Here is a 27501-nt window from a genome sequence, read left to right on the forward strand (position 1 = left end):
GGCAGGAATTAAAATGGAGGGGAAATGAACGTTCTAAGAAATGGTGAAAGTTTAAGTTCAGGTAAAGAGAAGGGAAATGAAGATTAAATAATAATAATAATAATGTACTTGGTTTCACCCCAGATACCAACAATACAAAGTGTTGTCCCTTTTTAATATGGAGAGGAAAAGAAACATAAGTAGAACAAGGATTCTGTGATTACTTGAGAGCATAAACCTTTGCCATTTCAATCTATCACCTATCGCATAGAACAGTTTCTGGGACAGCGATTACTTTAAAAGTGTCACTGAATTAAGGAATGAATAAAGTGTTGTTTGCTTTGTTTATTTATTTGTTCCTTTATTGATCAGTGACATGAACTCTTGCTTGTGGCCACATGAAATCTAACGTAAGTGTGAGGAGTGTTCAGAAGCAAGTGAAATTAAGAAATGAAGATCGCACGGAAATCTTTCCTCCCAGATAGATTTGTTAAGCTTATCTCAGTGCTGGAATTTTGGATTGTTGCTATCGCAAGTCCACAAGCTACTAGCTTAAGAATTTTTTTTAAAATTTTTATTTATTTATTTTTTTTAGTGAGGCATGGTGGCACACACCTGTAATCTCAGCACTCTGAGAGGCAGAGACAGGTGGCTTGCTGTGCATTCCAAGCCAGCCTAGTTTACAAAGAGAGTCCCAGACAGCCATAGGCTACGCAGAAAAACCCTGTCTTGAAAAAAAATTTACAGAAAAAAAAATTTTAAATAAAGTCCACTAGGCAACTAATAAGGATCCTGTTTCTTTTCTTTTTGTAAATTTTTTTCCAAGAAAATGAAATATAACACTGGGAACTACAGTCAGTAGCTCACTTCTTTCCAAATCTAAATTAAGTCTGTGTGAAACTCACATACAGCATCCTATAATAATAACTGGACAGTGGGAAGATTTTTCTCTTTATTGATAATAAAATATAGAGGAGGATTAATAGATGTAATCTTAGTATTCCAAGATCCTTGATTTTGTCCTGGATGACAAACTCATCCATCAGCGGGGAAAAATACCCTCCCCAAGCACACAAATTTTAATGGGAGCTACAGAAATAGTGAAATCAATACTTTAGGGGGTATCTTTAAATGGCTAAAAAATCCTGTGCGGTTAGTCTTTTGAAAGATAAGATGGGAGGAGCTGGCTGAAAACAAGCCTGGCAAGAGAAAAAAATGCAAAATTAAAGTAGGTGAGACAATTAGTACATGCTTTCAGTTTGTTCACCATGTGAGTCGGGGGAGTGCTGAGGCAGTGTCTGGCTGTGAAGCCTCAGCTGGCCTCAGACTTCAAGCCTCCACCCCCTGAAATGCTGGAATTACAGGCATGCGCCACCACACCCAGCTTAAACTTTTTTCTTTATGACTATGTATATTTTTGGATTCTAGAGCTAAAGGCAAGGACATAATTTGAAAGGAAGAGCTTTGACAACGGGGGGGGGGGGGGGGGGAAGAAACTAAAGTAAGGAAGGGATTGAAAGAATAGGTGTCAAAAACCATCCTGCAGGTGTGGGAAAGGAGGGCCTGTCTGCTCTTGAGCTCTCTCACTCTGGGGCGGAGAGGAGGAGCACAGGCAAAGTATTCCGTGAGGGATTAACTGAGGGGAAGAATTTCCTGGGTCAGAGCTGTGAAATATGAAAATAGTTTACTGAGCAAGGTTGTGCTGCTCCTTTTCCGGAAGCCCTTAAAATAGGAGAGGTGGAATCTTTGTGAAATAATTTCTGTGTGACATTAGCTGAAGGTGGGAAAGATGATATTCCCGATACCCCGCCCCCCACTGCCAGTTTTAATACCCAGAATGTCTACGTTCACCTGGGCTGAACGGAAATACAGATCTATCTATTGCTACTATGAAGAAAGGACACTCCTCCCACCTTTTTCTTTTTCTTGCTTTGCAAATTTTTCTTTCTTGTAAAGATCAATTTTAAAACAAAAGAAATTCCTGTTTTGAAATTCTCCCTGGTAATTTAGGAAATATTGATATCAACTAATTCTTACAAAGAAATTTATAAGCATTACCATATTGTTTTTCTGTAGTTGAAAACAGAAAAGATAAACCCTTTATGTAATCCTGAATTTTAGAATCCTCAGGGATGTGTCCAATTAACAACTATGTCAACTAGATACTTCATGGCAATGTCTGTTTCCTAATGTCTAAGGGTAATTAATTTGTCAATGTTTATGTTTCTGAAACACTTTTGTTACTAAATTCACTGATAGGCCAGGGACACTGATGTAAACACAAATTATTCCTAGGTTTCTTTTACTTTAAAAGGCAGTATTTGCCACTTGGCCTTTTTTTCTTTTTCCCAACCTGGAACTATAAAGATCTCTTGTTTATTGAGAGCTGCTTTAGAGTGCATGGAGTGAAAAGGCGGCCATTTTGATCTTTCAGTTGACATCTTACATTAAATTCAACCTTGGATATAATATACCATCTATGGAGTTTTTCAATGGCCTTAGCCCACTATCATCTTTAATTAGTACAAAAACATGTGTAAGTATATGAATGAATATGATGTATTTATTCTGTCTACCACTAGTAGTAGTCTGCCTCTGAAAACGGGAAAAAAGCTGGTAAATGCTGAAAATATACAAACTCTTGCTCTCTCCTTCTCTATGGGTCCTGATAACAGAAGACTATATAATGTACTGTGTGCAGTAAACGTCTATGACACAAAATATTGTGAAATATTGTGGTATTTCAATAGCTCAAAAACATATTTTCTCGAAAGTAAGTTTTATTGTATTACATATATTTACTCCCAGTACTCAGGGGTGGGGAGGGGCAGACAGATCTCTGAGTTCAAGGCCAGCTGATCTACATAGTGAGTTCCAGGAGAGCCAGGGCTACACAGAGAAACCCTCCCTGCCAAAAAATTAAGAAAACATTATATATTAAGTATATGTATTATAAAGCTGATAGCCGTACAATTACTTCTAAAATAATGTTACTCTAAAAGTGCTAGAAATCCATATTAGACTCAGAGCTCTCAAACACATAGAATAATGAAGAAATGGGTAAATGTATGAATTTGGAGGTTGCAACTTGAAAATAGAAGACTGTGTGGCTGACAGTGATTAGAAGAGATTAAGGGTAGAAAATAGAGATTTGTTCAAAAATTAAATCTTATTGTCTTCCACCATTTTAGAGGACATCTCAATGTCATATTTTACACTGTTTTTGAATTTATAACACTTAGGAACTTGAAAAGCATCTTAGAAATTGAACTTAGCTTGGCTTGTGTGCCACTAGAAAATGATACTTGAAATTCCTGCTTGTCTAATAGACCAGTGGGTAGCAGAAGCCACATGATCTCTAGAATTAGCCTTGCCTTCCCTTGATTCTGCCGCGTCATTGTCTTCAGCTCTTCGGGCTTCAGGGACAAATCATAGTCTTTGATTGCTAAGTATCTGTTTACACTTTTGGTTAAAATAAGCAGCTATTTCCTATGTGTGCTTTTTTTTTCTTTTACTTTTCTTTTTTTTTTTATAAAACTAGAATAATGATTCCCTCATTCTTTACCCTGGTAAAGACTATTATGCTGTCCTTTAGCTGAGTATTAATTTGTGGCATTTTTCAGTTTCACAGGGTGGAAGCGTGCCTTTTTCGGTAGGGAAGGGTTATCAGAGAATCACCCAAATAAATTGGAAAATGGTCTATATTCTGGGATTCAGGACAGAGAAATTAGACAGGACATGCAGCCACTGGACAGTCATCTTTAGAATCTACTTTGGGAAGTGAATGTAAATTTGGTAGAATCTCTAGGGAGAGCCACTCACAGCTTTGCCTAATCCATGAGTATTTTCTTTTCATTTCCAGATTAGAGAGAAAAAGGCTGACATGACAACTGAGTTTAGTAATTTCTGATCTTTACTAACAGACTTTTCTGTAGGGGAAGTACTGTAATGCTTTCCATTTAGTGTTATCTGCCAAGGATGGCATGATCTATCCTTGAAAACAGCCCTGAACAAAATGTGTAGACATGCAGAGATAAAGGAACCTCCTGCCAGGCCTTGGCCTCAGGGAGCAGTCTCAGCTCAGGCCAGCGCGCTGGTCCTAGGCCGTGTGCTTGCCTCCCCTTGCCTGGATATTGTAGAGGATGCATTTTGCTTGTCTGAGGGCTCTGCTGTTTCCCTAGCTCTTTGACAGTTTCACTTGCCATATCCCCTCAGTGCTAAATATGTATAAAAGGAGATAAAGAAAGGTGATGGAATGAAAAAAGAAAGAAAAACTGGAGTGGGAGTGCAACAAGTAAGAGAAGAAACTCATTTGCACTCCTGTTTCCTTTGGCTGGTTGTGGAGGGAGATGAACCATAAAGGTCATTTGCTTGCGTAGATAGAGAAGAGAAAATGCAATGTAAAACATCTTTAAGTTAGTTAGTGTTAAGAAAAAAGTTACATGTTGTAAATTTTACTGTAAAAAATAAGATATTTTATGATTTGGGAGGAAAGAAAAATGCAATTTTGTCACTTAAGAACATCTAAGTTGGTAATTCTTCTTTAGGACCCTTGACCTTATAAATAAGTGTTAATTGAGGCTACATGGCAAACTGTATAATTTTGTTTGAAACTCATTGTGATTGTGAGATAAGAAAGAAAAAGAAGGTAGCCTAGTATAGAGGATAAAGTTTGTACAACTAATTCCAAAAATTGAGAGAGGAAGAACAGTGAAAATGTATACCTTACTTTCTTTATATTTACACTGAAGAGGAGAACTTTGTCTCAATCCTTTAACATTCCGTACTTCTTTCTTAGGCATAGCTATGTCACAGTTTTCTAAATTAAAGTGAATCAGTTTTCTTTCACTCTAACTGCATACTTACCAAGTTACAATCCTTCAATTGGTTTTTTCCTATTAAAATGCTTTGATTTTAAAAGTAGTGGGTACTTCAACTTGTCTTTTCATTTTCAGTTGGAAATTAGTCTGTTTGGCTTTAGGCTATGTAATATCTCTCATTAAATGGACTACCCAAAAATACATGAGTATTTCTAATACAGGAGACACTGGGATTTTAAGATATTACTGAGATCTTAATCAAAACTGGTGATTGCATCAACATTATATCTTTTGAGAGAGAAAATGAATCAGCTGAGCCAATAACTAGGTTACACTGGCGATGTTGTAAGACTGTTTACTCACAAGAAAAGCAGATTCTTATACAATACTGTGATTTGTATTTGTAGAAAGCTTGAATATATTGTCACACTGTTTGGGGTGCTATCTAAGCTTACAACTGAAAAATGAATGAATGCTCTCAGGAACAATTTCAACCAGTTGACAGTGTTTTCATAAAATAACTGCACATTGAGGAAAGAAGTGTCATTGAATTCAATTAATGTCAATTTAGAGGCCCTTTGACTTCACACTGTTTCTCGGTGCTTTAAAGTATTGTGTATTTTAAAATTATATATCACAGTAATAAAAGGAAGTATAAAAAACATTTATTAAACTGAATTTCATTCAAATGAACTTTTACAAATGAGTGTGGATCTATTTTGCATAAAAGAATGAATATGTCACTATCCCCACTTTTTAGATGAGAGTACCAAGGGCGAGGAGACTGTAATTTGACCAAGTTTGCCACACCTGTGACAAGAGAAAACAGGTGTGTCCATTGTCCTATAACCCTCTTTTCAAGGGGTTTACGTCTTCCCTATGTCTTCTAAAGTGGCACTGCCCTGTTAGGTATTCAGTATGTGCCACCTCCCTTTTGTACCAACTCATCCCCAGCCTGCTGTACTATGGCATTTTTTTTTTCATAGAAGTCTCTATTTAAATCATCATAATGGTTAGGCTTGTGCATTGACACTTTTCCCCGTAAAAGTGTATAAATTTCATGGATCCCAGACCTCCTTTGTTTCATTCCCAGTGATATCGCTGGCATTGAGCTATAAAGATTCATGTCTGTTGGTCTCTGTTAATAACAATTAGACATTTTCATGCATTTTTAAGCACCATCATTTTGGCCCACAGTATTCCATGCATGATGATGATTATGCTAGAATTAGATTTTTTTTTGAATGTAACTCAAGCTCAAGCCTAGTATAAGTGTGTTATAAGAGTGCAGGGAATGCGTTACAGCGATGAGCTGTCTCCAGATTGATGGCTGAGAGCGGATCGCCATCCTTCGGGAAGGTCTCTATGCCGGCTGCACCTTAATCTCATTTCTGAAGTTTGCTGGTGCCCTTGCTGCGCACCCCCAGCCTCACTGGCAAACATTGTGTAGCGTTAAATCCGTGTATTCCACAGCCCTCGCATGTTTTGCAGTGCAGAGAGTCTGGTTGCCCTGGAGTTTCACACAGATAAAGGAAGGATACAGTTCTGAGAGGAATGCAGTAACTACAAAGTGCATCCTGAAGGCCATTTAGCTCACAATGAAGGTCTGTGTTTTAAAATAGCCCTATAACAAAGTAACTACACAGTTTTGGCAAGGGCTACAACTATTTATAGAACTGACTAAGGCGTGGTAAATACCGCCACGGTACCCAGCTCTCCCTTGCCACAACCCTAAACTTATAAGAAGCACTGTAATTATATTTTTCTACTTTGAAAAAAAACTCATAGTAGCCATTATCAGTTTAACCATACGGAAGCTTGGGCTGAGATTTCTTTTTTAAATGCATAGTTTTGATTTTCAACAGCTGCACTGGGTTTTTAATCATATATTATCTTTATGAAGCCTTTTTCTAACATATGTTAATTGGCTGTTTTCTGTGACAAATTATGAGCTCTTACTTTGATGAGGTTCAATTGCAATCATGTTGGAGTCGAGTACGTCAAGTTTCCACCCCTGCTGGCTCCTCAAACCACTACAAACATCCGCACGTCACTGCAATGCTGAGTAATGGCAGGATTGGTGCTGGCTGATTTTGCTACAGATTTTTTTTCCACAGGATATTTTCAGCTTCTTTGTACTAAATCTGTTGCAGGGTTTGCCCTTTTTAGCAGACACATGCTCTAAAATTAACATAAAATCTTATTGGAGATTACTATAATACAGTGGAGACTATTTCATAATACAGCATCCCAGCGTCTGTTTTGCTTTACTGAAATTTCAGAACATTTATTACACATTTTCAGTCAGTCAGTTGTAAATTTGACTAGTGTTTTCAACATCAGCAGCATTTTGTAACAGACATTTTGAATGTTCCTCTTTTGATGGAAGTAAGTTATATGAGAGGATGATGAGGTAGGCACACAGCTCTTATAAAGAAATTGTATGTAAGTGCTTTTCTAGGTGTGGACACATATATTGGGATGTTAAAAATTCTGCTGTTCATTATTTTTTTTTCTTCAACATTATATTATCAGTCAAGTAATAAAAACAAGACATGTTCATCAAGGTTACTGTCCTAAGATGTATAACAGCCTTTCAAGCTCTCTTTCTAGTGTCAACTTATAATGTATGATTCACATGAACAGAAATGTTCTAATCCATCTGCTCCGAAAGCTGTGACAGATAGCCTGTATCAAATACTAACAGATGATCAGTGATAGCTATAATTAGAACAGATACAAAAATGCCATGCATTTGTCTACAATCATGGGATATTAGTCAAGGTAATTGATTAAGGTCTTCAGTGCCTGCACCAAACATCAGTAACATTGGAATTCATTTAACTGTTTCTGCCTCAACATGTCACAGAAAGGGCTCCAGATGAACCGCAGTTCTCCAAGCCAAAGCTAGAGGTTGATTTCGATATTGGCATCAGGAGTTTAGATAAGATGAGCCAGATGTTAACAGAGCCAGATGTGAATAGGGACTGTTCTCCCCAGGAGGCTGTTTTTAATCAACTATTTCCCTGGGGTAATGCACAGCCAATGAGCTCTAAATCCTGAGGCTACCTGCACTCACAGGAAGGCCTGAGTACATCATTACAGGGCTTACATCGGAGTGTATGCTAAGAAATTAAGGTAGGAAAGGTTAACTTCAAAAGTGTTTGTTACTGCTTTAAAAATAAAGAAATAGAAGTAAAAAAAAATTATGTTAATGTTTAAAAATAGAGTAAACCCCAACTTCCAAATACAGATACCATGAAAAGCTATAATTGATTTTAGAATGTGGGTGGGGCCTAATCTTCAGCACAAGTAAATAATCTCAAAGTGTCATTGTCAGTAACACTATCACATCTAGGAAGATTGGCCTTGCAAGCCCTGTGTGGTCCTGCAGTAGGAGGACTGCAGAGTCAATCTGTGTGCTCTGTCTGGAGCCAGCTTGCACAAGGAAATTTAGTTCCACTTGATAAGACACATACTTAATTGGCTTTAAGAAGTAAACCAACATAAAGAACAATGTGTAAATGAAACAGAGAGCTTGGCACTTGCCTGTAAGGAAGCCCATGAGCAGTGTGGCTTAATTGGGGCCAGTTGGGATCATTTAATGATTGCTGTCAGAAGATCAGATTTAATAGAAGACCACAGTGGGGTAGAGCTAAACAAATTGTCATTGGGCGTTTCAGATGAGCAAAACCTTAATTAGGTTGATTAGGATGCTGTAAAGGAGATGAAGAGACAGAAAAATTGATGAATCACTGAACTCCATATTGAGCCATATATAATATTATCACAAATATCTATATTATTAAGGGATCTTATGGCAGTTTGAAGACTGTAAACATTAAGTTTACAGTTTGATTTTGATTATTTAATGTAAGGAAATATGATCTCCACTTAGAATATTGATTAATCATTCATGTCTGATTATTTACTGGTTATTTAAGAGATTACTCAGATATCTTAAAATGTACTCACTGCTTTATATACATCTTTTATAAGACTAACATGTTCTTCCACATTCTGCACACACTCATACTCACACACACACACATCAATAAATCTGAAAAAAAATGGGCCCAACACATACAAGCCTCCAAGAAAAAACACTTACCAAATATTTCCATTTTAATCAGTAAATATAATACATAAAATACTGAGAAAAACAAGAATTTTTAAAGAAGCATAAGATGCTTTGGAATTTGATTTTGCCCTAATAAGATGAAAATATATGGTAGCAACATGTCCCTGCTTGGAGCTGAGCTGGCTTTGGAAGCCGACAGTTTAGTCTCACTGCTGGTGGTGTATGGTGCTTAACTTGCTTTGTTCGGTAACAGCAGTAAAAAATGCAGCTGCATGTGTTTTTGAGTGGTTACAGCTGGAGTTCAGAACCTAACGTGTGATGCTACATATTAGCTCCAGCTTTGTGCTAAAGACAATCCAGCCTTACCTTCCTGGGAAACCTTGCCAGGGTCCTAAGTGACCCCGAAGACATGTGGTGGCCCTGCTGGGAAAGTTTAGGAAAAAAGTCCTGATAGAAGCCTGCATCAACTATCGAATCTGATACAGAAATACTAGAAACTCTCGTGTCATTGAGGACTATGAGGCTTTTGACATATTTAGACCATTTGGAGTTTATTTTGGCTTGGAGAATGCAGGATGCCATTTTAACTACAGTGGGGGAAAATGTCCAAGGCAGACTATGGCATGGATAACTATGACCAGGAGGCTGTGTTTCCTTAAGTTTGTCAAACTGTTTGGAATGCTGTGCAGTCTGGAGGTATGCTGCTCCTTAATTCTGGAGTTGTGTAAATACGATGATTTTTGTAAGTGATAGCAACAGGTTGGGCCCACTTATTAATTAATTTTTCAAAATGAGATTCATTTTAGCCTTATTATATTTCTGACATACATTTCATCTCCTTTTCTCCTTGGGGAAAGATACTGAAGTAGGACTAGAAGCGCTCACATAGGGTTTTCAGCAGCTGTGGTCACTGGAAAATTGATGTATTTCCCTAGTTATTTCTACTATTACAGCCCGAAGCTCTTTCATGGCTGATGGTTAAGAGAAAAGAGCTCAATTTGTATGACACTGTACATTTTCCTCCATCTAATGATTGTCGTTAACAATGTAAGTGCACTATGTGAAGCGAAGTCTCCATGCTGTATATACAGGGATAACACTGTTGTCTTACTACTAACCTTACTGCATAACTTATACATGAAAAACAACTTACAAGTGTCGGTAATCCATGTTCCTGGCACCACTCTACACCCTACGCTTCTTATAGTGTCATATTTAATGAGGCTGTAACCATCTTGCAAATGAAAACATATTTCCCAGTTTGAAGTAGGACATGAAAGCTCTAAGTGAGGGATTTGATAATTGGGCTGCAGTTACCTGGTGTCTAAGTATCTCCAGCTTCCTAATACACAGACTCATACTGCTTTCACTTCTAAATGAATTATTTGTATTCTACCTATGAGATACTGTACAGCATGATAAAGGATTAACCAAGGTCACCAGCTTGTTTCTGTATAAGCAAAACATGAGAAAAAGTTTTAGTACTAGTTATAAAAAATAGCTACTAAATACCTCAGATGAGAGATACAAACCTTGGCATATAAAGGTCAGTTAATAAACTGGCGTTTATTGGTTCCACTGCCTACCTGATGCCCAGACTGCAGACATGGCATTTGATTTATCTCTGTGGTGAGTGCTAGGACTCAGTGCTTTGAAAGCTATCTAGGGGAAGTGCTTCCTTAGGATGGAACTGATACAGAAGGAAGAAGCTGAGTTCACACAGAAGGGAGGGAGCATTCCAGACAAAAGGAATTGCAAAGCAAATGTCCTGTGGTAGGAAGAAGGACAAAGGAATAAGAATGTTTTTTAAACCAATTGTATTTGCTTGTTGTATGTATTAACACTATTATACTGAGACTTGGAGATGATTTCAAATATAGCATACTGATACTAAATTCAATCAATTGGGAAATGAATGTTTGTCACAGTGATATCTAGTGGAAAGGAATAGCCCTTTCATACTCTCAAGATGAGCCTTGGTTATATGACTTTAAAATTAGCTGCATGCTATTCTGTAAAATATATGGTAAACATAACGAAAAATGAAGTGATTTTTTTTTAGGACCAGAGAAATACTTCTCATCACACTGTCAAGCACTGCTAAGAATAATAATTGGGTTGTTTCATTTGAAGCTCTTAAGGGGAAATAGGTATGTTCTGCTAGTTTTTTTTTTTTAACCAAAGCATAATTGCACGCCTCATATGTCTTTCAAACAAACCATAAAGTAGAAAGTTTAATGTATCTAAATGCAAGTAACGAGCAAAGCTTTCCACTTGAAAAAGTAGTGAATCACTGAGTGGCTTGAATCAGTAACAAACACAGGCTTTTAGAGACAGGGCATGTATCATTCTTGCCTCTTACTGTAGCTGGGGCTTTCATCTATTTAACAATACTATTTCTTGTGTAATACAGTGTGCCTAATTTACAGCCTTAAGTTTTACAAAACAGGATTTTCTGAGGATGCTTATGGTGCTGCAAATGTGCATTAGAGAAAATGCTATTTGCCAATCCAAATGAAGGAAATCCAGAATTCTTTTCTTGCAAACTGACATTACATTTTCTAATGTTTTAGCCTTGTTAGGCTGTTTTTATTTAAATGACTGCACTGTACTTATTGGAACAAAATACATACTTTGCAAAGTAATTTTAGCAACAGAGAATTAATTTCTTCCCACATCTTTTAATGTGGCATGGGAGTCTCACTCTACGATCAAAACACGCAACTGAAGGTTATGTTTAATTTCCAAATCAAAGTGTTGTGGGAAGACTATTGAAATTTGATGATGACTCAGATCCAGTTGCTATGTGGTTTTCTTCCTACAGAAACTTTAGGGTAGACTGCCATTTCCATTTTAGAAAGAGCCAAGCAGTGATGAGATGAAAATAGTTTTACCATAGAATGAAAGTTTGTGTTAGTAACTTTGCTTCCTAATTGAATTTTTAAGGAACCTCGAGAGCTTCATTACTTGCTCTACAATGTGGGACTAAATAAGCAGACAACGTATATTACTAATAAACATTTGTTTGCTGCCATCATGATTCAGTTCTTTTCTGGAAGTTATAATTTCACATGTTTTCTTTGCTTGTATAGAAATCTTCAATTGCGTCAAAGTACGTGATGCCATAGTGGATAATATAATTTTGATGAGACCTGCTAGATGGTGATGGATGCTGCTTCACCCAAATCAATTTTGGCCTATTTGTTTTTTTTTTTTTCATATTTATATCATAAGGTGATCATAACAAAAGAGTAACACAGAACTGGAATGGTTTTTCTCAGGTGATTGGAAGACAGAAATTAGAAACTTTATGCCTCCAGTCTGCAGTTTCCCTCACTGTCCTTTGTGTGAGCCACTGTGGGACATGCTAGCACTCTCAGCCGGCTCTGCTCAGAGAAGGAAGTGGAGAGTTTTGGTTCCCATTTTACACTTGTGGAGCAGTTTAGGGAAGGAAGCACCTTTACACCTTTTATTGTTCGCGGTTGCTGACATCACATCCTTCCCTGGCCAGTCTGTGCGTGTTTCCTGCCATTCTGTCAAGATTCTTCTCTGTGCCTGGGAGGGATTTGCTGAAGGGAAGGAGGGAGGAAGAGGGCAAGAAAGAGTGGGAGAAGGGAGGGGGAGATGCATGTCAGTCATACCAGCCTGTTTGTTAAGGAGGGAACCTGTAAGGAGAATGGTCTTTTAGTAGAAAGTCTTCACTGCATGTGGGTCTCAAACACATTGCCTTCATTTGTGTGCCTATGCCAAACTCAAAGTGACCAGAAGCCTGCCATTCTGAAGTTCCCCTTTTAGTAAACAGACTGATTTGATTGTTTACATGTAACTGTCATTTTCCAAGAATGCATCCTTCATGTGAAAACTGTACTGTCCAGCCTAGGCTTGGTATTTTACATATAATGAAAGCTCTCAGTGTGAATGAAACTATGTGTAGTTTAATTACTAATATTCTATTTTCACATACCTATGAGACAGCCTAATAGGTTATTATGGTAAAAATAATCTTTTTCCTTAGCCCTCCTAAAAATTAATTCTTGAAGCAAAACTTACAGTACAGTATTTGTATAAAAATAGTTACACTAAGAAAATTAGAAAAATTTAAAAAGTTTTGCACTAGTGCTGACTTTCCTAATTCTTTGAAATTTACTGATAGCCTTGACATATAGGGAGAGCTTTCACAAATTGTCACATCGTTGTTGTCTTGCTAGTCTGCATGGGGACTTCATACAATTCTGTATTTTCTGAATGTTCAGAAAGCAACTTCAGTTACTGACCTGAACATTGTCCTTATGCAGAAAACAAAACGAAAGTCAAATTAGGTCTAAATTTCCATCTCTCTCCACTAACCGGCATATTTTGAAAAGGAGAGTAATTTCAAGGGCATTCTCACTACTCATTTCATGTGTACAAGAATAAACTTGCACAGATAAGCATGCTAATACAATTGCATATGTATTTCTAGAAAAAATATTCCCATTGTGTTTGAGGATTAATAAACAAACAAATGCTTTATGCAGCTTCTTCTAAACAGGGTCTTATGTCAAAGTTGAGAAATGTCAGGGAGTGATATAGGCAGCCAGGAGCTCACTCGGTCTCTCCGCACTTGCATGGTTATATGCATTTTAAATCAAGATCTGTAGACAATGCCCTCCTCCTGGCCAAGCTGCTGAACCCTAATCTGTTTGCCCTGACCTTCCACCGAAAGTCAGTAAGCGCTTAGGCAGGCATAGTCTGGTAAGCCGATCGTGCTACCGGCCTCAGTTAAGAGAGAGGAAGGGAGATACTGCCATGTGCTTTGACTTCGGTTCATGGATTGTTTTTTTTTTTTTTTTTTTTTTTTTTTTTCTGTGGTGGAGGAAGCCTGCTTGTCTCTTTAGGGTCTTGCACATGCTTGGGAAATATTCTGGACTGCTGCTTGCTTCTTAGGTAAGACTATAGGAAATGCAGAAAAGATTCCCACTTGTGTGATATTTAAGTCAATTTCTAAGACTAAACTAGTAGACTGTTTCACATTGTTGAATACATGATGTATTGTGATTTTCAAATTTTTTATGTATGTGATCTTGGTGTCTCATAGCAGGAGCTTTTGGTTGTGAGTGTCTGACTTAGTCAGGTGTGTTATTTACATAACTTAAAAACTTTGGAACTGCTGTTAACATTGAAAATTGTGGCTGGAGTTGTCTTTGATAAGCACAGTGTAATCATGATGTATGCCATGAGGCTGAACCAAGGTGCCATTTAGGAGAAAGACACTGGGTAAAGGAGAGTGGATAGTCTTAGTGATTAAGCAGTGCTTAATCCACCAGAATTAATTATATTATAATAGCCTCTGCAATTAGATAATTACCTAAACTGATATTTTTAAAAAATTGACTCAAGTTGACTAAGAATAAAGAAATTTAAAGGCAGATGAGGATTAGAGCAGGTATCTAACAGCCTTTCCTGTTCTAAGAACCTTGAACTAGAGCCAAATAATCTATCAAGTAGTCAGGACCTTGGCTTAGCGTTACATAATACATGTGGGAATTTTTCAGGTCCACTGTCAGAGACTAACTAGAGTCAACAGGGAAATTCTGAGCCGTGTGTAAAGTAGTTATATCCACTGATAAAAGGGGACAGAATAACTGAAGCCACTGCGTGCAAATGAAGCAAGCATAGGAACGCTTCCTAGTTAGTTTCTACCTCACTGCAAGTCACTTTCATCATGTGCAAATATTTTTAGATATAATTTTAAACAGAGTAAAATATAGGCTTTTTATATTCTGTGCTCTTTGAGTTTGCCATGTAATTGATAATCATTATTTTAATTTTAATTCGTGACCTAGAGCTCTCTGGTATATAATATGAAGCTTCTGTAATTTTTGTCTGACACCCTAAGGAGATATGATATGTCTTTTTTAAGCATTTAAATTTAGAGAGCTAGTGGTCTATTATTAAAAAGTATATAGTTACAAATGAGATAATAACCTTTTTGCACCACTTATTTCTTATCAGTGACCATCACTTCTGAGTATTGTTTTAACGGGCAGTTTAAGGGCTTCCAAGAGGAAATGCTCTCACTGCTAACTGCTGCTTCAACATAAGATAAAACATCCCATATTACTTTTCCTGTGTTCTTCTGGCCCTGATCTTCTTAAAATAAGATTAAGGGATTTAGTTTTAAATTAGGTGACATTTACACATATCAAAGAGCACTTTCATAATCCTCCATCCTATTTGCATAACCAGGGACGTTATCACCACTGCTGTCAAAACATGAGATTGTTTTCCATTCAGAAATGAATTAGATGCCCTACTTAGCATACACAGGTATATAAAGGTTCATTAACTCTCTGATTTAGGTAATTTTTCATAACAGAAGGATGAAAATTGTCACCTAATTTCATTTAAAAATATTGAGAAGCTCCTTACAAAAAATACAGTACATTTCAAATGTTGGGTTTTAAAACAGAGTTCTCATCTTTTAAATGATTTCTTAAATTACTTATGATGCTATTTTAATTATAAAAGAAGCCACCTTTGTGTGCTCCTGAGTGTGATGTACCATGTGATTTTAACAAATAGCTATTTTTTTTCCATGTTACTGTTTGGTGAAGTTTATTTCCTTGATGAAGCTAGAAGACCATCATAGTTCTTAGGAAACTGGCTTGCTGTGGAAGTATTATTTAAGTTTTCGCTTCTGTTCAGCAGGAACGAATGCAGGAATTTGAGAACTGAGCTGTGCACGTGCTGAAGAAGGAAACGTGTTTGAAGGAAACAGGAAAGAGAAAGGAAAGGAAGGAAAAAATACATAATTTCCGGGACGAGAGAGAGAAGAAACACGGGGACTATGGGGAGAAAAAAGATTCAGATCACGAGGATTATGGATGAGCGCAACAGGCAGGTGAGTGAGACGGTGTCCCTTTGCATCCTTTCCACTCATGTCCTCAAGGTGCCAAAAACTTCTTGCACTTGTAAACATCTGTCAAGATATTATGAGAGCTCAATATATTCCGAAATAGCCGTTGATTTTCATCTCTTTTAAACAAAGCAGGGAAGAGAAAAATCACTTTAACTGTTAGAAATATGCTTTAAGGATGCGTGACTCTTTTTGCCGCTTCAAGACTTTGAAATGGAAACTGGTTTTGTATGACATGAATAATAAGCATAGAATTGCTACACTGCACGCATCATCAAAGATATTCTTCCACTCATGAGAACTGGGCCTTTTGTGGCCATCCATTTAAAAGTTCGTAATATAGCTTAAATATCCTCTGTGCAAACTGGCTTGATTTCCTCCCACCACAGAGGAGAGTTGAAGTAAATCCAAAGGTTCATAGACGTGACTGACAGAAACAACAATGCAATACTCACATGAGATACTAGTTGCATAAAACATATAGACAAAAGCTTTTCGTTAACTCATTATTTTCTCTAAATTCTGAATTTTATAAACAGTATCATTCTTCCTTTTCCTACAACTCCAGTGATAATGTCTATAATAGACATGTTTTTAAGACATCTTATAATAGATGTTTGGTCTCCATTAAAGACCTGTGCATCATGAGTGTCCGAAGTCTGACTTACTTTCTTTATTCTGAGAAGTATAGTTGAGCTACATGAAGGTGGCTAGGTGGTCTTGACACGTTCTGTTTTTGAGTATCAGATGGCAGTCCTTGAGAGGAATCATAGTGTTCTTGGATACCCACAGCAGCATGCAGACAATGGAATCTGTTCCTTGGCCCTAAGAGAGGACAGAGTTCTTCCTCCTGCCCATTTATCATATATAGAATACTAAATATAGCCTCAGCGATGGATCACCATGCTCCAACTCTCCCCAAAAAAGACACCCACCTTTTATTAGGTCCCCTTTTGCCCCCCTGTAACATGAGAATAAATTCAATTTTAAAACACATGCTTTTTACACTTATCGGTTATAATAAATTGGAATAATTATTTATTCCATCATCTCTATGGCTCCTTACAAAAAGCCAGTGAACTTCTAAAAACTAGGAAGATTTGTCTAGGTTTTTCTTAAGATTATATTTTTTCTTAAGCTAGTATGTCTTCTAAGGCCCACAGAACTTGGATTACTTTGAGATTAACAATGAGTTAAATGATGAAAAATAATCACAAGGTTCTTAGGGATTCCATAAATGCTTTCATACAGATTGTCTGTTGCTGTAGGCCAAGACAAAAAGCAGAATTCATGTTAGTATTTAACAAATATTTTTTATTCACAGATATTTTGAAACTGAAATTAAAACTGAAATATTGAATATCACATACGATTGACTGTGGAGGTCTTGTTATTTGGAACACAATCTATAAAAAAATACATGAATTGAAGTTTGTAGTTCATATTGATAATATGATCTATTTTTTTTAACTTTGTGAGATTCGTTATATCTCCTTTTCACTTACAAAGAAAGAAGAAAAATTGTGGGGTTTGGCTTGTGTGGGATTTTCCTGTGCTTTTTAAACGAAACTAAACATCCATAGAAATACAAGAATTGTTACATTATACTATATTGCCAGAGCAAGTTTAAATGTTTTCATATAGTTGTATTGATCTATGATTGTAGATATTCTAACCTATATAATAAATTTTAGGAAGTTGGAAAAGTATTTAAATTCAACCAACTTTGACTTTTTAAAAAGTGCTGAGGATTAATTCCTTCATTTTATTGTGCAGGATTTAGAATCAATTTATTGTTTTTCTCAGTCTGTTCATACAGTAGTAGGCCTTTTAATTCAACACCACTGAAGTAAATTAGTAACTGTAGTATGTCTGTGGTTTAAGTATGTTTTTGGTGGTTGCATAAGATGACTATTGACAGTTTTAAAGAGCTATAACCCACCGTAATGTTTGTGTTGCTCACATCTCATTTTCTGTGCAACTGGTCCAAAGAGCCACTTGGAAAAGGGCACAATGTATGTAGGTCACTTCTGATAATCAAAACCAGCAAGTGTGTGGAGGAGCCCCTAACCTGGGCATCTTTTAAATTATGTGTTCACATGTTGAAAAGAAAAATGTCAGCAGCTTCACTCTTTCTGAAGCTGCTCCACCGGGGTGGCCTAGTAGGACCTCACACGGAGGCTCTCTGCTGTTTCTTCTTGAAAGCAGTGAACACAGTTTTTTTTTTTTCTGCCTTTGCATTTGTGTATTTGACCACATACAGAATAATGTGGGCTTCTGCAGAAAAAGAACCACTAACCCAAAGTGAGCCCTGAAATGCCACAGAACTTATTAATACATTGTATTTCAGAAAGATAAAACTATCTTCAGACAGAATAGCACTTTACACTGATTTCTACCTTTACAACAAGTACACAACAGCTAAAGTTCCAAATTGAAGTTAGAAACATAAAATAATACAACAAAGATAAAAATTCACATCTTTTTGTACTTTATGTTTTTTCAGTTTCTAATTTTATAAAGTCAATTTCTTAGTCATTGTTAAGTTTGTCAATATGTATAACAAACTCATCTTACAGATACGTTCAGACAGCTTGATTAGAGTCATTACCAATTATTTTCCAAGGATGATATGTAAATTATTCCATTTAATCCTTACTAATCCTGTTCTGTGGCTGCATGTTATTTATTAAATCAACAAGTATTATTTGACTGCCTAAAAGTAAATATTCACTAGTGAACAACAGTCTCATTTAGGGATAAGCAGCACGTTCTGTAAACAACCAGGTAACAAATAGTGTTTGCATTATGATCTATGCTGTCTCTGACTCAGCCTCTTCCAAGGTGCTTTGAATGCAGCCAGAGATAATAGATACGTGTCTACATTCAGTAAGCAGCTTTACTGACAACGCAAAGCTGGCCTTGGTTTGTCTAGTTAGCCATATAGACCTCTGGTGGACGGAAATAGACTTCAACTATAGAAATACAGAGCAAAAAAAATATGTCATTTATGTTCTGAGAATGAAAATATCAAGGCACTATGAGAGACCAGTGAGAGGGTGCTGTATTTACCTGCCTCTCTGAGCAGGTGCAAACTAGGGAACTACAGCATTCTAGAGGAAACAGAATTCCTAAGGCTTGAGATAGGAAGCGGTTGGCTGAGGATTCCAAGCACAGCTAACAGGGCTTGAGCCTGGTGTGTGACTCTAGAGTAACAAAGGAGTTCACCCTGTGTGGATCAACATCCTAGAAGGCTTAGAGAGCCATCTTCAGTTCTGAATAACTGGTCAATATTTTATAGCAAAGAGCAGAAAATGCCCAAGATCCACTCTCAAATTCCTCAACTTCAAAACAAAACATGCCTCTTTCAGTGTTGCCATGATGCAACTTCATAATTTAATGCCTAAAAGACAAGATTTAACTCCATGTCAGTTTCTTATATTGCATCCTATAAAAGATAATGGATAAGAGTTCAACTTTTAGAGGTTTATAAACCTGTTTCTAATTCCAGCTGTACACTAGCAATATTACTCCCCAGTTACAGCTGTTTAATAGACACTGTAGTCTATTTTACTGCACTAAAGTAGAATAACTCTCAGGCGAACTATTTAACCTCTCTGAAAGTCATCATTAGAGTGAAGACTAAGTTAAACATAGTAACCATCACAGTGCAGTGCTACAGTACGAAGTGATGTATATGAAGTACCTAGACTATAAGTGCTCAGTACATGTACATATTAACACTTCCCATTAAGATTCATATGCTTTGAGCCATTGTTTCTTATGCTCATTGTGATTTCTGTAAAGACAGCTCCTGTTCTGTGTAGCATATGAAAGAAAAGTTGTGGGGCCTTCAGTCTGAGAGCGCTCTACCATTAAAACAAGATCAACGAAAATGTCAGGAGGGAGGTGGAACAGAGTACAACAGGAATTCAAAGAGGCTTCCTTGCTGACCAGCAGCTAGAAAGGCATCCAGAGCAATGCTGCTGCAGAGAGGATGATGTATGGACGTGGAAGGGCCCACGAGACATGCACAATGCAGGACATGTGACAAGGGAGGGTGAGAGGTAGTGTTTTAAATCCTTTGCATGTGGGATTATTTTCGAATGTGTGTTACTGACGAAATTGTTTTTAAAATACGTTTTACCGTTTTTATCACTTCTGCCAACCATAATTTCAATCTCCTCATCTTCATTTTTCCTTTTTACCTTCCGCCCCTACTGATTAGGTAATCATATAGTCTTGGCCTTTTTCACATGATACACATTTTTAATTTGATGCTTGAAACACTGGAATTTTTAATTAACTTATTATATGACTCATTTTAACAAACAAAATCAGAAACCTGTTTCTACAGGAAGAACAATGTATATACACTCAGAATGCTAAGTAAGGCTAAACCTATTTGTTCATATGTTTGTACAGAATTTTTCACCCTCCCTACTTTGAAAAGGCTAACATAAGTAAATCCCAATATATTTGTGCAACTTGTTACAAAAAGACATGTCAATAGATGGGTGTCTACAAAAGGGAAGTGTCTGCACAGAACACATCTAGGATCTAGAGCCTAAAACAGAGCTTATATATACACATACATAAAAAATACATTCCAATATATTATATACGTATACATAAACGCCTCCAGTTTTCATTTCTTCCTTCAGATCTGGCAGTTTTGTGGGTTTTTTTTTTTTTGCCAGCAAAGAAAATTGTATGCAATTATCAGTGCAATAATGTGAACATAAATGAAAGACAATTAGTAACATTCCCCTTTTAATAAGTCAAGTGAATCCTCTTACAAATTAAAATAATTCAGAGTTCATAGCTATTAAATTTTCTGATGTCCTCTCCTCTTGGGCTTCTAGATGTTTCTTTACATGAACAACACAAAAGCATGTTCAGTGTAGACATCATCTCTGATAGTTTGCGCACACTGACTCTTTTATCAGCTAAATCTGCTATATTTTGTACTGAACTGAAAAATAAAAAAAAAATATTGCAATTTCTTCAGATGACTCAAAAAAAAGGCCTGCCTTTTGTCTATATTCAGTTCTTTAAATTTTAGCTCAAGTTTCATAGGGATTTATGGTGTAACATCCCTTCTAGATGGTATCCAAAATATGAACAAATTAAAAAGGGCTGGCTACAATTCTAAATTTGGAGATTATATCTAATTACCTAAATAAAGTTTGTTGAAATTGCCATCAATTGGTTCACTATTCAAATGTACACAAATAGATAGTTGAGAAATGCAAATGAATTGCTCTGACAAATAAGTTGTTGGTGAATTCTATAGTCTGACCTGAAGAGCAGAGTTCTTCTACAGTCCCATTGTCAAAGGCATGTCCTTCTGCAGCACCAGAAACAGCATTTTCATACTTGCTACCTGTAGCTGAGACAATACCATTGAACCACCCTTCTTCAGGAAGGAATCTTTACCAGGCTGAGACTAGGAATTTCATTGAAAAAAAAAAAAAAAGTTGATTTTTTTCTGTCTCAGCCCAAGTAAATTTGTATATACCTCATAATGATAGTTATTTTTTCTTAATAACATATTTAACAGATTATTATTTTTCCCAAACTTGTATAAAAATTATGTTCATGTCACTTTATATAAATGAAATGTGGAGCATCATAGTTGGGTTAAGAAAGGTATTGATCAGAGTTGATTGGAAGCTACATTGATGCATATTGAGACTATCTATTGCATAGTTCCCCATGCATCCTCATCCTCTTACTAATTAATCTTAAAATTATGATGGGAACAGGTCTTTAATTAGATTTGGAATTATTTATTATGGAAGAGATTAGAAAAAAAACCAGAAAGGTGAAAAATAGTGTTTGTTGTACTTTTGAAATTTTAAGTAAAGAGATAAAAGTACCAAGGAGTTGCCAGGATGCTCACGTGTGTGGTTAACAAAACCCCAGGCTGGTTTCTTTTATTTTAGACCTATCAATTTGAAAATTATTGACAAATGGTCTCTGAATCATAGAGTTAACACACAGCATATACATATCCATCCCATATGGGTTTTTATATTTATGTCAGCTAGATCTGTTCTCTGAGGCCAGAGAAAGATTGTCCCAACTTCTGTCAAAGACATTCATTTGCTTTCCAATGATAGGAAATCAAAGAGTGGTTAAAACTCTGTCATGGAAGGCTAAGTCTTCTTCGTGTCAGAAATAAGTGTTTTCTTGGCATGCTGAGGTTGTTTTATCGTCCCCTTTCTAATTTGTGTATCTGACATCATTTCTATTCAGAGATAAAAAACTTAAAAGTTGTAAGAATACTTTAGTGTATCTCAAAAATTTTCGACTTTTTTTTTTAAGAAAGCTGAGAGTAAATGCCCTGTTCTGTGAATGCTTGCTCACACCATTTCTTAGTTCAAGTCACCTCTTGCTTTGTAAATGCATACACTAAATGTGACATAGTTTTACTGAGAAACCAACACTAGGAATATGAACATTAAAAATAGACCACATAGATTAAGAAAGTTTTTCTAAGCTGCAAAGCAAAAGAAATAATAGTAAGCATATTAAAAGCCATGTTCTTTACAGTCAAAACTCCATTTAGTATTATAATTGATTTCTTTAAAATGGAATAATTTTAAAGTTATGGTTGAAAGCATTATTCTAAAGTTTATAACCCACTGTACTTTTTGAAAAACATTTGGAAGCTATATTTTTTCTTAAAATAATAGCTATAGTAAAAAATAAAATAAAAAAAAACATAATTAAACTTAGGACTAAAAGTTTTCCCATTTGAAATGTGTATTTCTGTTTCTCTTGAAATATGTTAGACCATTAATGGGAATAAGAGAAACCAATTTGGATGTTTGGAAATTCAACTTTTAATTTTAAATTGGAACCGTTTAGCTTAAGAAATCACTAACATTTAAATATCATTTCAACAAATGTAACTGTTTGGAAACTACAGCTGAGGCAGCCTCCTGCCTTCTGTCTTGCAAGGATTGATTTGGAAGGCCCTGAGGGAGAAAATATTGGAGTTGTGAGGTAAAACTGAAGCCATTGTGGGAAGGAAGAAGTTACTCTCTTCCTGTTATGACAGGAAAGCGCAGACAAATGTGCTTCCTGAGTTTTCTCGGCAGGGAATGTAGGGCTCTTTGACCTTTAACTTAGGGCTCTGCTGTTGCTCTCCTCCTCTCTCCTCCCTCCCCCCAGATACTAGGTTTGTTTCTTCTACACTTCAAATTGGTGTCTTGAGCAGATGAAGGTGCACAGAAGCAGCTGTGGTGGCTCTAGAGTGTGTATTTACTATAGAAGTCAGTTCTTTATAGAACCAAGCAGACCTCAACAGCATGTACAAGTATGTTTAAATTATTGCATGATAGAACTCTCTTTTAAAATATAGAGCATAGTCTCTCTGTGGCCTGGCAAGGCTGCACCCCCCGCCCCGTTCCAGGGGGAGGTGATCAGAGAGCCTGCCACAGAGTTCATGCCAGAGAAGCCCCTGTTTTCCTAACTAGGAACCCCACTTGGAGACTGAGTCTATGGGCTACATCTGAGCTGGAGTTTTAGGTCCTGATGAGACCTGATAGGCTAGGATCAAATAGAAGGGGAGAAGGACCTCCCCTATCAGGGGAATAGGGAAGAGGCATAGGGAGAGAAGAGGGAGGATGGGTAGGATTGGGAGGAGATGAGGGAGGGGGCCACAGCCGGTATACAAATTAAATAAATTGTAATAAATTATAATAATTAAAATTTTTTTTAAAGTTGCACCTGGTTGCGAGGGAGGTTCATCATGATCTTCACCGGCAGTGGCTTATTTCTCTGCTTAAACACGATTCTGAGACACAACCTCATGTGTGCCACAGGGCTCTGCAGCAAAGAAACGGTAGACCCTCCTCATTGAGCACTCTCATCATTTTTAGTTGATAGTAATTTTCCTTCTTCATTTCCTCCTGTGGAAAACAAACACGCAACCATATATATTTCAAGATGGGATTTTGAGCATCTCAGATTAGGTGTTGCAGACCTGGAATATCTGGAACAAAGTTACAGCCTAGAGAATTCTTCATGACTCTAGAAAGACATGGGTGTTTGTCAGGAAAGCCACAATGTACTTTTCTACAAAACTGCACAAGTAAATTATCTTAAAGACTGAAAAATACATAAATAAATACATAAATAAATAATGTCTTAGGAGAAAAAAAAAGTAGAGCATTACCAGACTTTGCCAGAGGCCCTTCTTCTAAACCCTGACAAACTTAATGATTAACACTGCCCTTCCCTTTCCTTGCATAATCAAATGTATCAGAAGTCCACCAAAATAATTTTTAAAGCCCAGGGTTTTCCATAGACACTCAGTTGTTTATGATCCAATCTTCTATACATTTTCCACCCTCAAAATACCATGCAGTACACAAGATTTAAATTTTTATTTAGGAATCATAGGTGTTGACTTAGGGTAGGGGGCAAGTAGATTCCTATATTCTATTTTCTGAACCCAAGTTTTAATCATTTTATCGTGTTGTGAAAGTTAGGGAGCACTGCTTGAAAGTCCTGTGGAAACGCCTCCGTATTTCCCTGAAACGTGGCTGGCTTTGCTGGAGGCTAAGGAGGACAATAGTCTCCTTTGCAGCAGAACACACTGCTGTCTCATCGTTGCAAGTTGTGCTGGAGGGTTACAAGCACATGGCTGCCGTCTGCTTAAAAGAGCCCCTCACTGCTCTTTAAAGAGCCTTTCATTTGGGATGGCAGGCCCGTCATTGTATAAAGGAGCGCTTGTCTAGAACACAAGTCTGTAGTGGCATTGCTTCCTCCCACTGAGAGTAATCATCAGGCCTAGAGCTCATAGCCTTTCTAATGACAGACTGAATTAAACAAAATAAAACTAAAGGGGGATACTCAGAACAGTTGTGCCATTACTTACTGACAGGAACAAGGGAGGGCAAAATGGAGCATTTAGAAGGCCATTTCCCTCTTTTCAATTAGAGATTGTCGTTACAGACTCTTGACTCCATCCCTAACCAGTTAAACACATGGGAAGACCCAGGAGCTCATGGGTTATTACAGAGCACATTGTCTCTAGGTACTGTGCCTCTTGTCACTCATTACTCATTCATCTCCCTCAGTTTAAGAGACTGGAAATTATCTTGGCACTGGAGGAGGAAAAAGGAAAGTGGGGTTAAAATACTTTCATATGAAAAGCTATATTAATTTTGGGGGTGTGGCAAAAGAACATTGAGAATAAGGTTAGTTTGCTATGTTAGTTCCAAAATATTCTAAAGGAAATGACAATTACTTTAGGAGTTAAAAATATGGCTTCAGGGTAGAATTGCCAGAGGTAGAATGCATACCCATTTACAGAGCACTCTGTTTTCAGGCCAGCACTGGAAAAAAAGAAGAGAGAAAGGGGGAGACAGAGAGAGGAAGAGAAAGGGAGAGAGGAGGAGAGAATAAGAAGAAAAGAGGGACAGAAGGAGGGGGAAGAAGAGGAAGGGTTGGAGGGCCAATAATACAAAACATTCAATACAAAAACATTTCATTAGAATCAGGCTTCAAGTACTGTGGTTTCAGACTCTACACAAAGTTAATGCAGCTTCCCTTAGAGGTAGACTGAAATAATCCTGGTTTCTCCCTCGGATGTTTTTTTGTGGTGTAAAAACTACTGTTTGAAGAGGTTCATCTCTTTTATTTCTTCAGAACTCTTTCCAGTAAGGGGCAAGGATTCCCATTATTAATACAGAGCTAAGTTCTTCAGAGGTGACTAGGAACATAAAGAGATGTGGGACAAATGTACGGGAGAAACAGACCCCAAAATACCCTTTCCATTACTCAGTAAGCCATGGAAGAAACTATTCAGGACCTGTCCTCTGATTTTAAAACTTGGTGTTTAAACTGCCTGTGTGGTTTATGTCTTTATGGAGATCCAAGTTCCATTATTTTTATTCTAGCTGTGAGCAGACCTGTATTTGCAAGTACTTCCCGTTTTGGGAAACTGAAACATCTATAAATATAGAAATAGTATCTGCCTACTCATACTTGTGTGTGGTTCTCACCAGCTTTCGTGGGAATGGCTTGAGTGTCCGAGGGCAGCCAGGACTACAGAACCACACAAAAGCATCACTGGTTTATTGGTGGAAGCAGAAACCACTGTTCTCAATTTAATATTAGCGGTCTCATTTTATTTACTTTAACCTAGGAAGCCACCTTTACATGAATTAATGTTCTCAGTGTCAGTGATTATGAAAACAAATTAAAAAAAACATACATGCACAGCTAACACTGGGATGAACTTAAGCCACAAGGAGCTAGCTCATGAGCTAGACAGTTACCTAGAAGAGGGAAAGCATGACTAGAGAAACGTGCAGTATGCATGGAAAAGGTATTATTTCTAGTTCATCTATGGACTAGTTGTATAGTTTCGCATAAGGTCACTTACCTCTGTATGCATAGTACCCACATGAGAAAGAAGGGTGGCAGACTGCCAACTTTGGCCTGCTGGAGGTACTAGTAAGTGTCCTAAAACAGCTTAGCAGAAAGGCTTTGACCATCTCAAAAAATTTTACCAAAGCCAATGTTTCTGTCTAAAACAACATGATAAACAATATTCTCTGATTTCATCTCCAAACTTAAGTAGAATATGACTCCATTCAGTTTTTCTATTTGGCTCAACTTCATGGAATGAATGTTTTCTCTATTGGTTAAAATGACAAAAACATAGAGTAACTCTTTTGATCGTGTCTCCTGTTGGCAGTAAGCTTTTTTTTTTTTTTTTTTTTTTTTTCATTTAGTCTGGGCATATACAAGAGTTTATTTTTGAAAACCTTCATTTTGTAGAAAAAGCATTCATCTATCCATTCATGCAATAAATAGTCAATTATTATTTTTCAACTTTAACTTACAATGATGGTTTCAATTTTTAAGGAAAGTCATGATGCAAGTGATACACATTAAAACATAAGTGAGTACTGTTAAAACAAGGTGATGGACCCTAATTACAAAGTCACAGTGCTGTCTTACTTCTTGGTACATGAAATTTATAAGTGATAATTAGGATGAATTGGTAAAGTTGAACTACTAAAGCATAAGATTATTTGACCTTTATTATTAGTCAATCTTATTCTTCTCTACCCTAAGTCAATACCATCTATAGATTGTGAAGATGTAAAACCTGGAAGAAGAGCTGTAGGTCAACAACAAGAGTTGTTACCTTAGAAGCACATTCTGTTTGGACCTCAACATGCACCCATAGTAGAACAAGTTCACAAATAAGGGCAGTAAGATGAACCTCAGTCTTTGCTCACTCTCATTTCTACACATTCCTTTCTCTTGAATGGATAGTATTCAGCAGTACTTTTCTTTCTAGGATAAGACAAGACATACCTGCCAAAAATGCTTAGCATTTTCTTTTAACATTCTGAGTAGGACAGGGTTAAAAGTAGAAAATTCCTTTAATAGCTCTGCCTCCAGAATTATTCTCAGACCCTGTGTCAGTCTCTTTGTCATCCTATCAATGGTTTAATTTCATCAACACCTTACAATATAACTTATAGCACCTGACATAGTCACCAAAGATTATTCTGAGTAACAGAAAGATCAGTCAAGATAGTTTATGCCCACTGTAGCCATTATAAATTTTAAACCCTTCCCACAAAACCATGTACCATGTTTTTTAGAAAGTGTTTATCCATTCTTCAGTTGAGGGACATCTAGGTTGTTTCTGGTTCTGGCTATTACAAATAAAGCTACTATGAATA

General features: G+C 36.8%; 1 protein-coding gene across 12 annotated transcripts in view; it reads left to right on the plus strand.

Moving 5' to 3' along the window:
* Mef2c (myocyte enhancer factor 2C) overlaps positions 1–27501 on the plus strand; it is a 170941-nt gene that overhangs the window by 56009 nt on the left and 87431 nt on the right. For 8 of the 12 annotated variants that reach the window (XM_060383618.1, XM_060383620.1, XM_060383627.1 and 5 more), the window contains one exon: positions 15571–15763. In XM_060383618.1, coding sequence (XP_060239601.1) covers positions 15710–15763 — 54 coding nt within the window. In that variant the 5' untranslated portion in view covers positions 15571–15709. Of the gene's footprint in view, positions 1–13736; positions 13807–15567; positions 15764–27501 lie in introns of those variants that run through there. The other 4 variants (XM_060383621.1, XM_060383616.1, XM_060383617.1 and 1 more) reach the window with 3 other exon arrangements.

The sequence above is a fragment of the Meriones unguiculatus genome, chromosome 5 (assembly GCF_030254825.1).
Source record: "Meriones unguiculatus strain TT.TT164.6M chromosome 5, Bangor_MerUng_6.1, whole genome shotgun sequence".
Taxonomy (NCBI): domain Eukaryota; kingdom Metazoa; phylum Chordata; class Mammalia; order Rodentia; family Muridae; genus Meriones; species Meriones unguiculatus.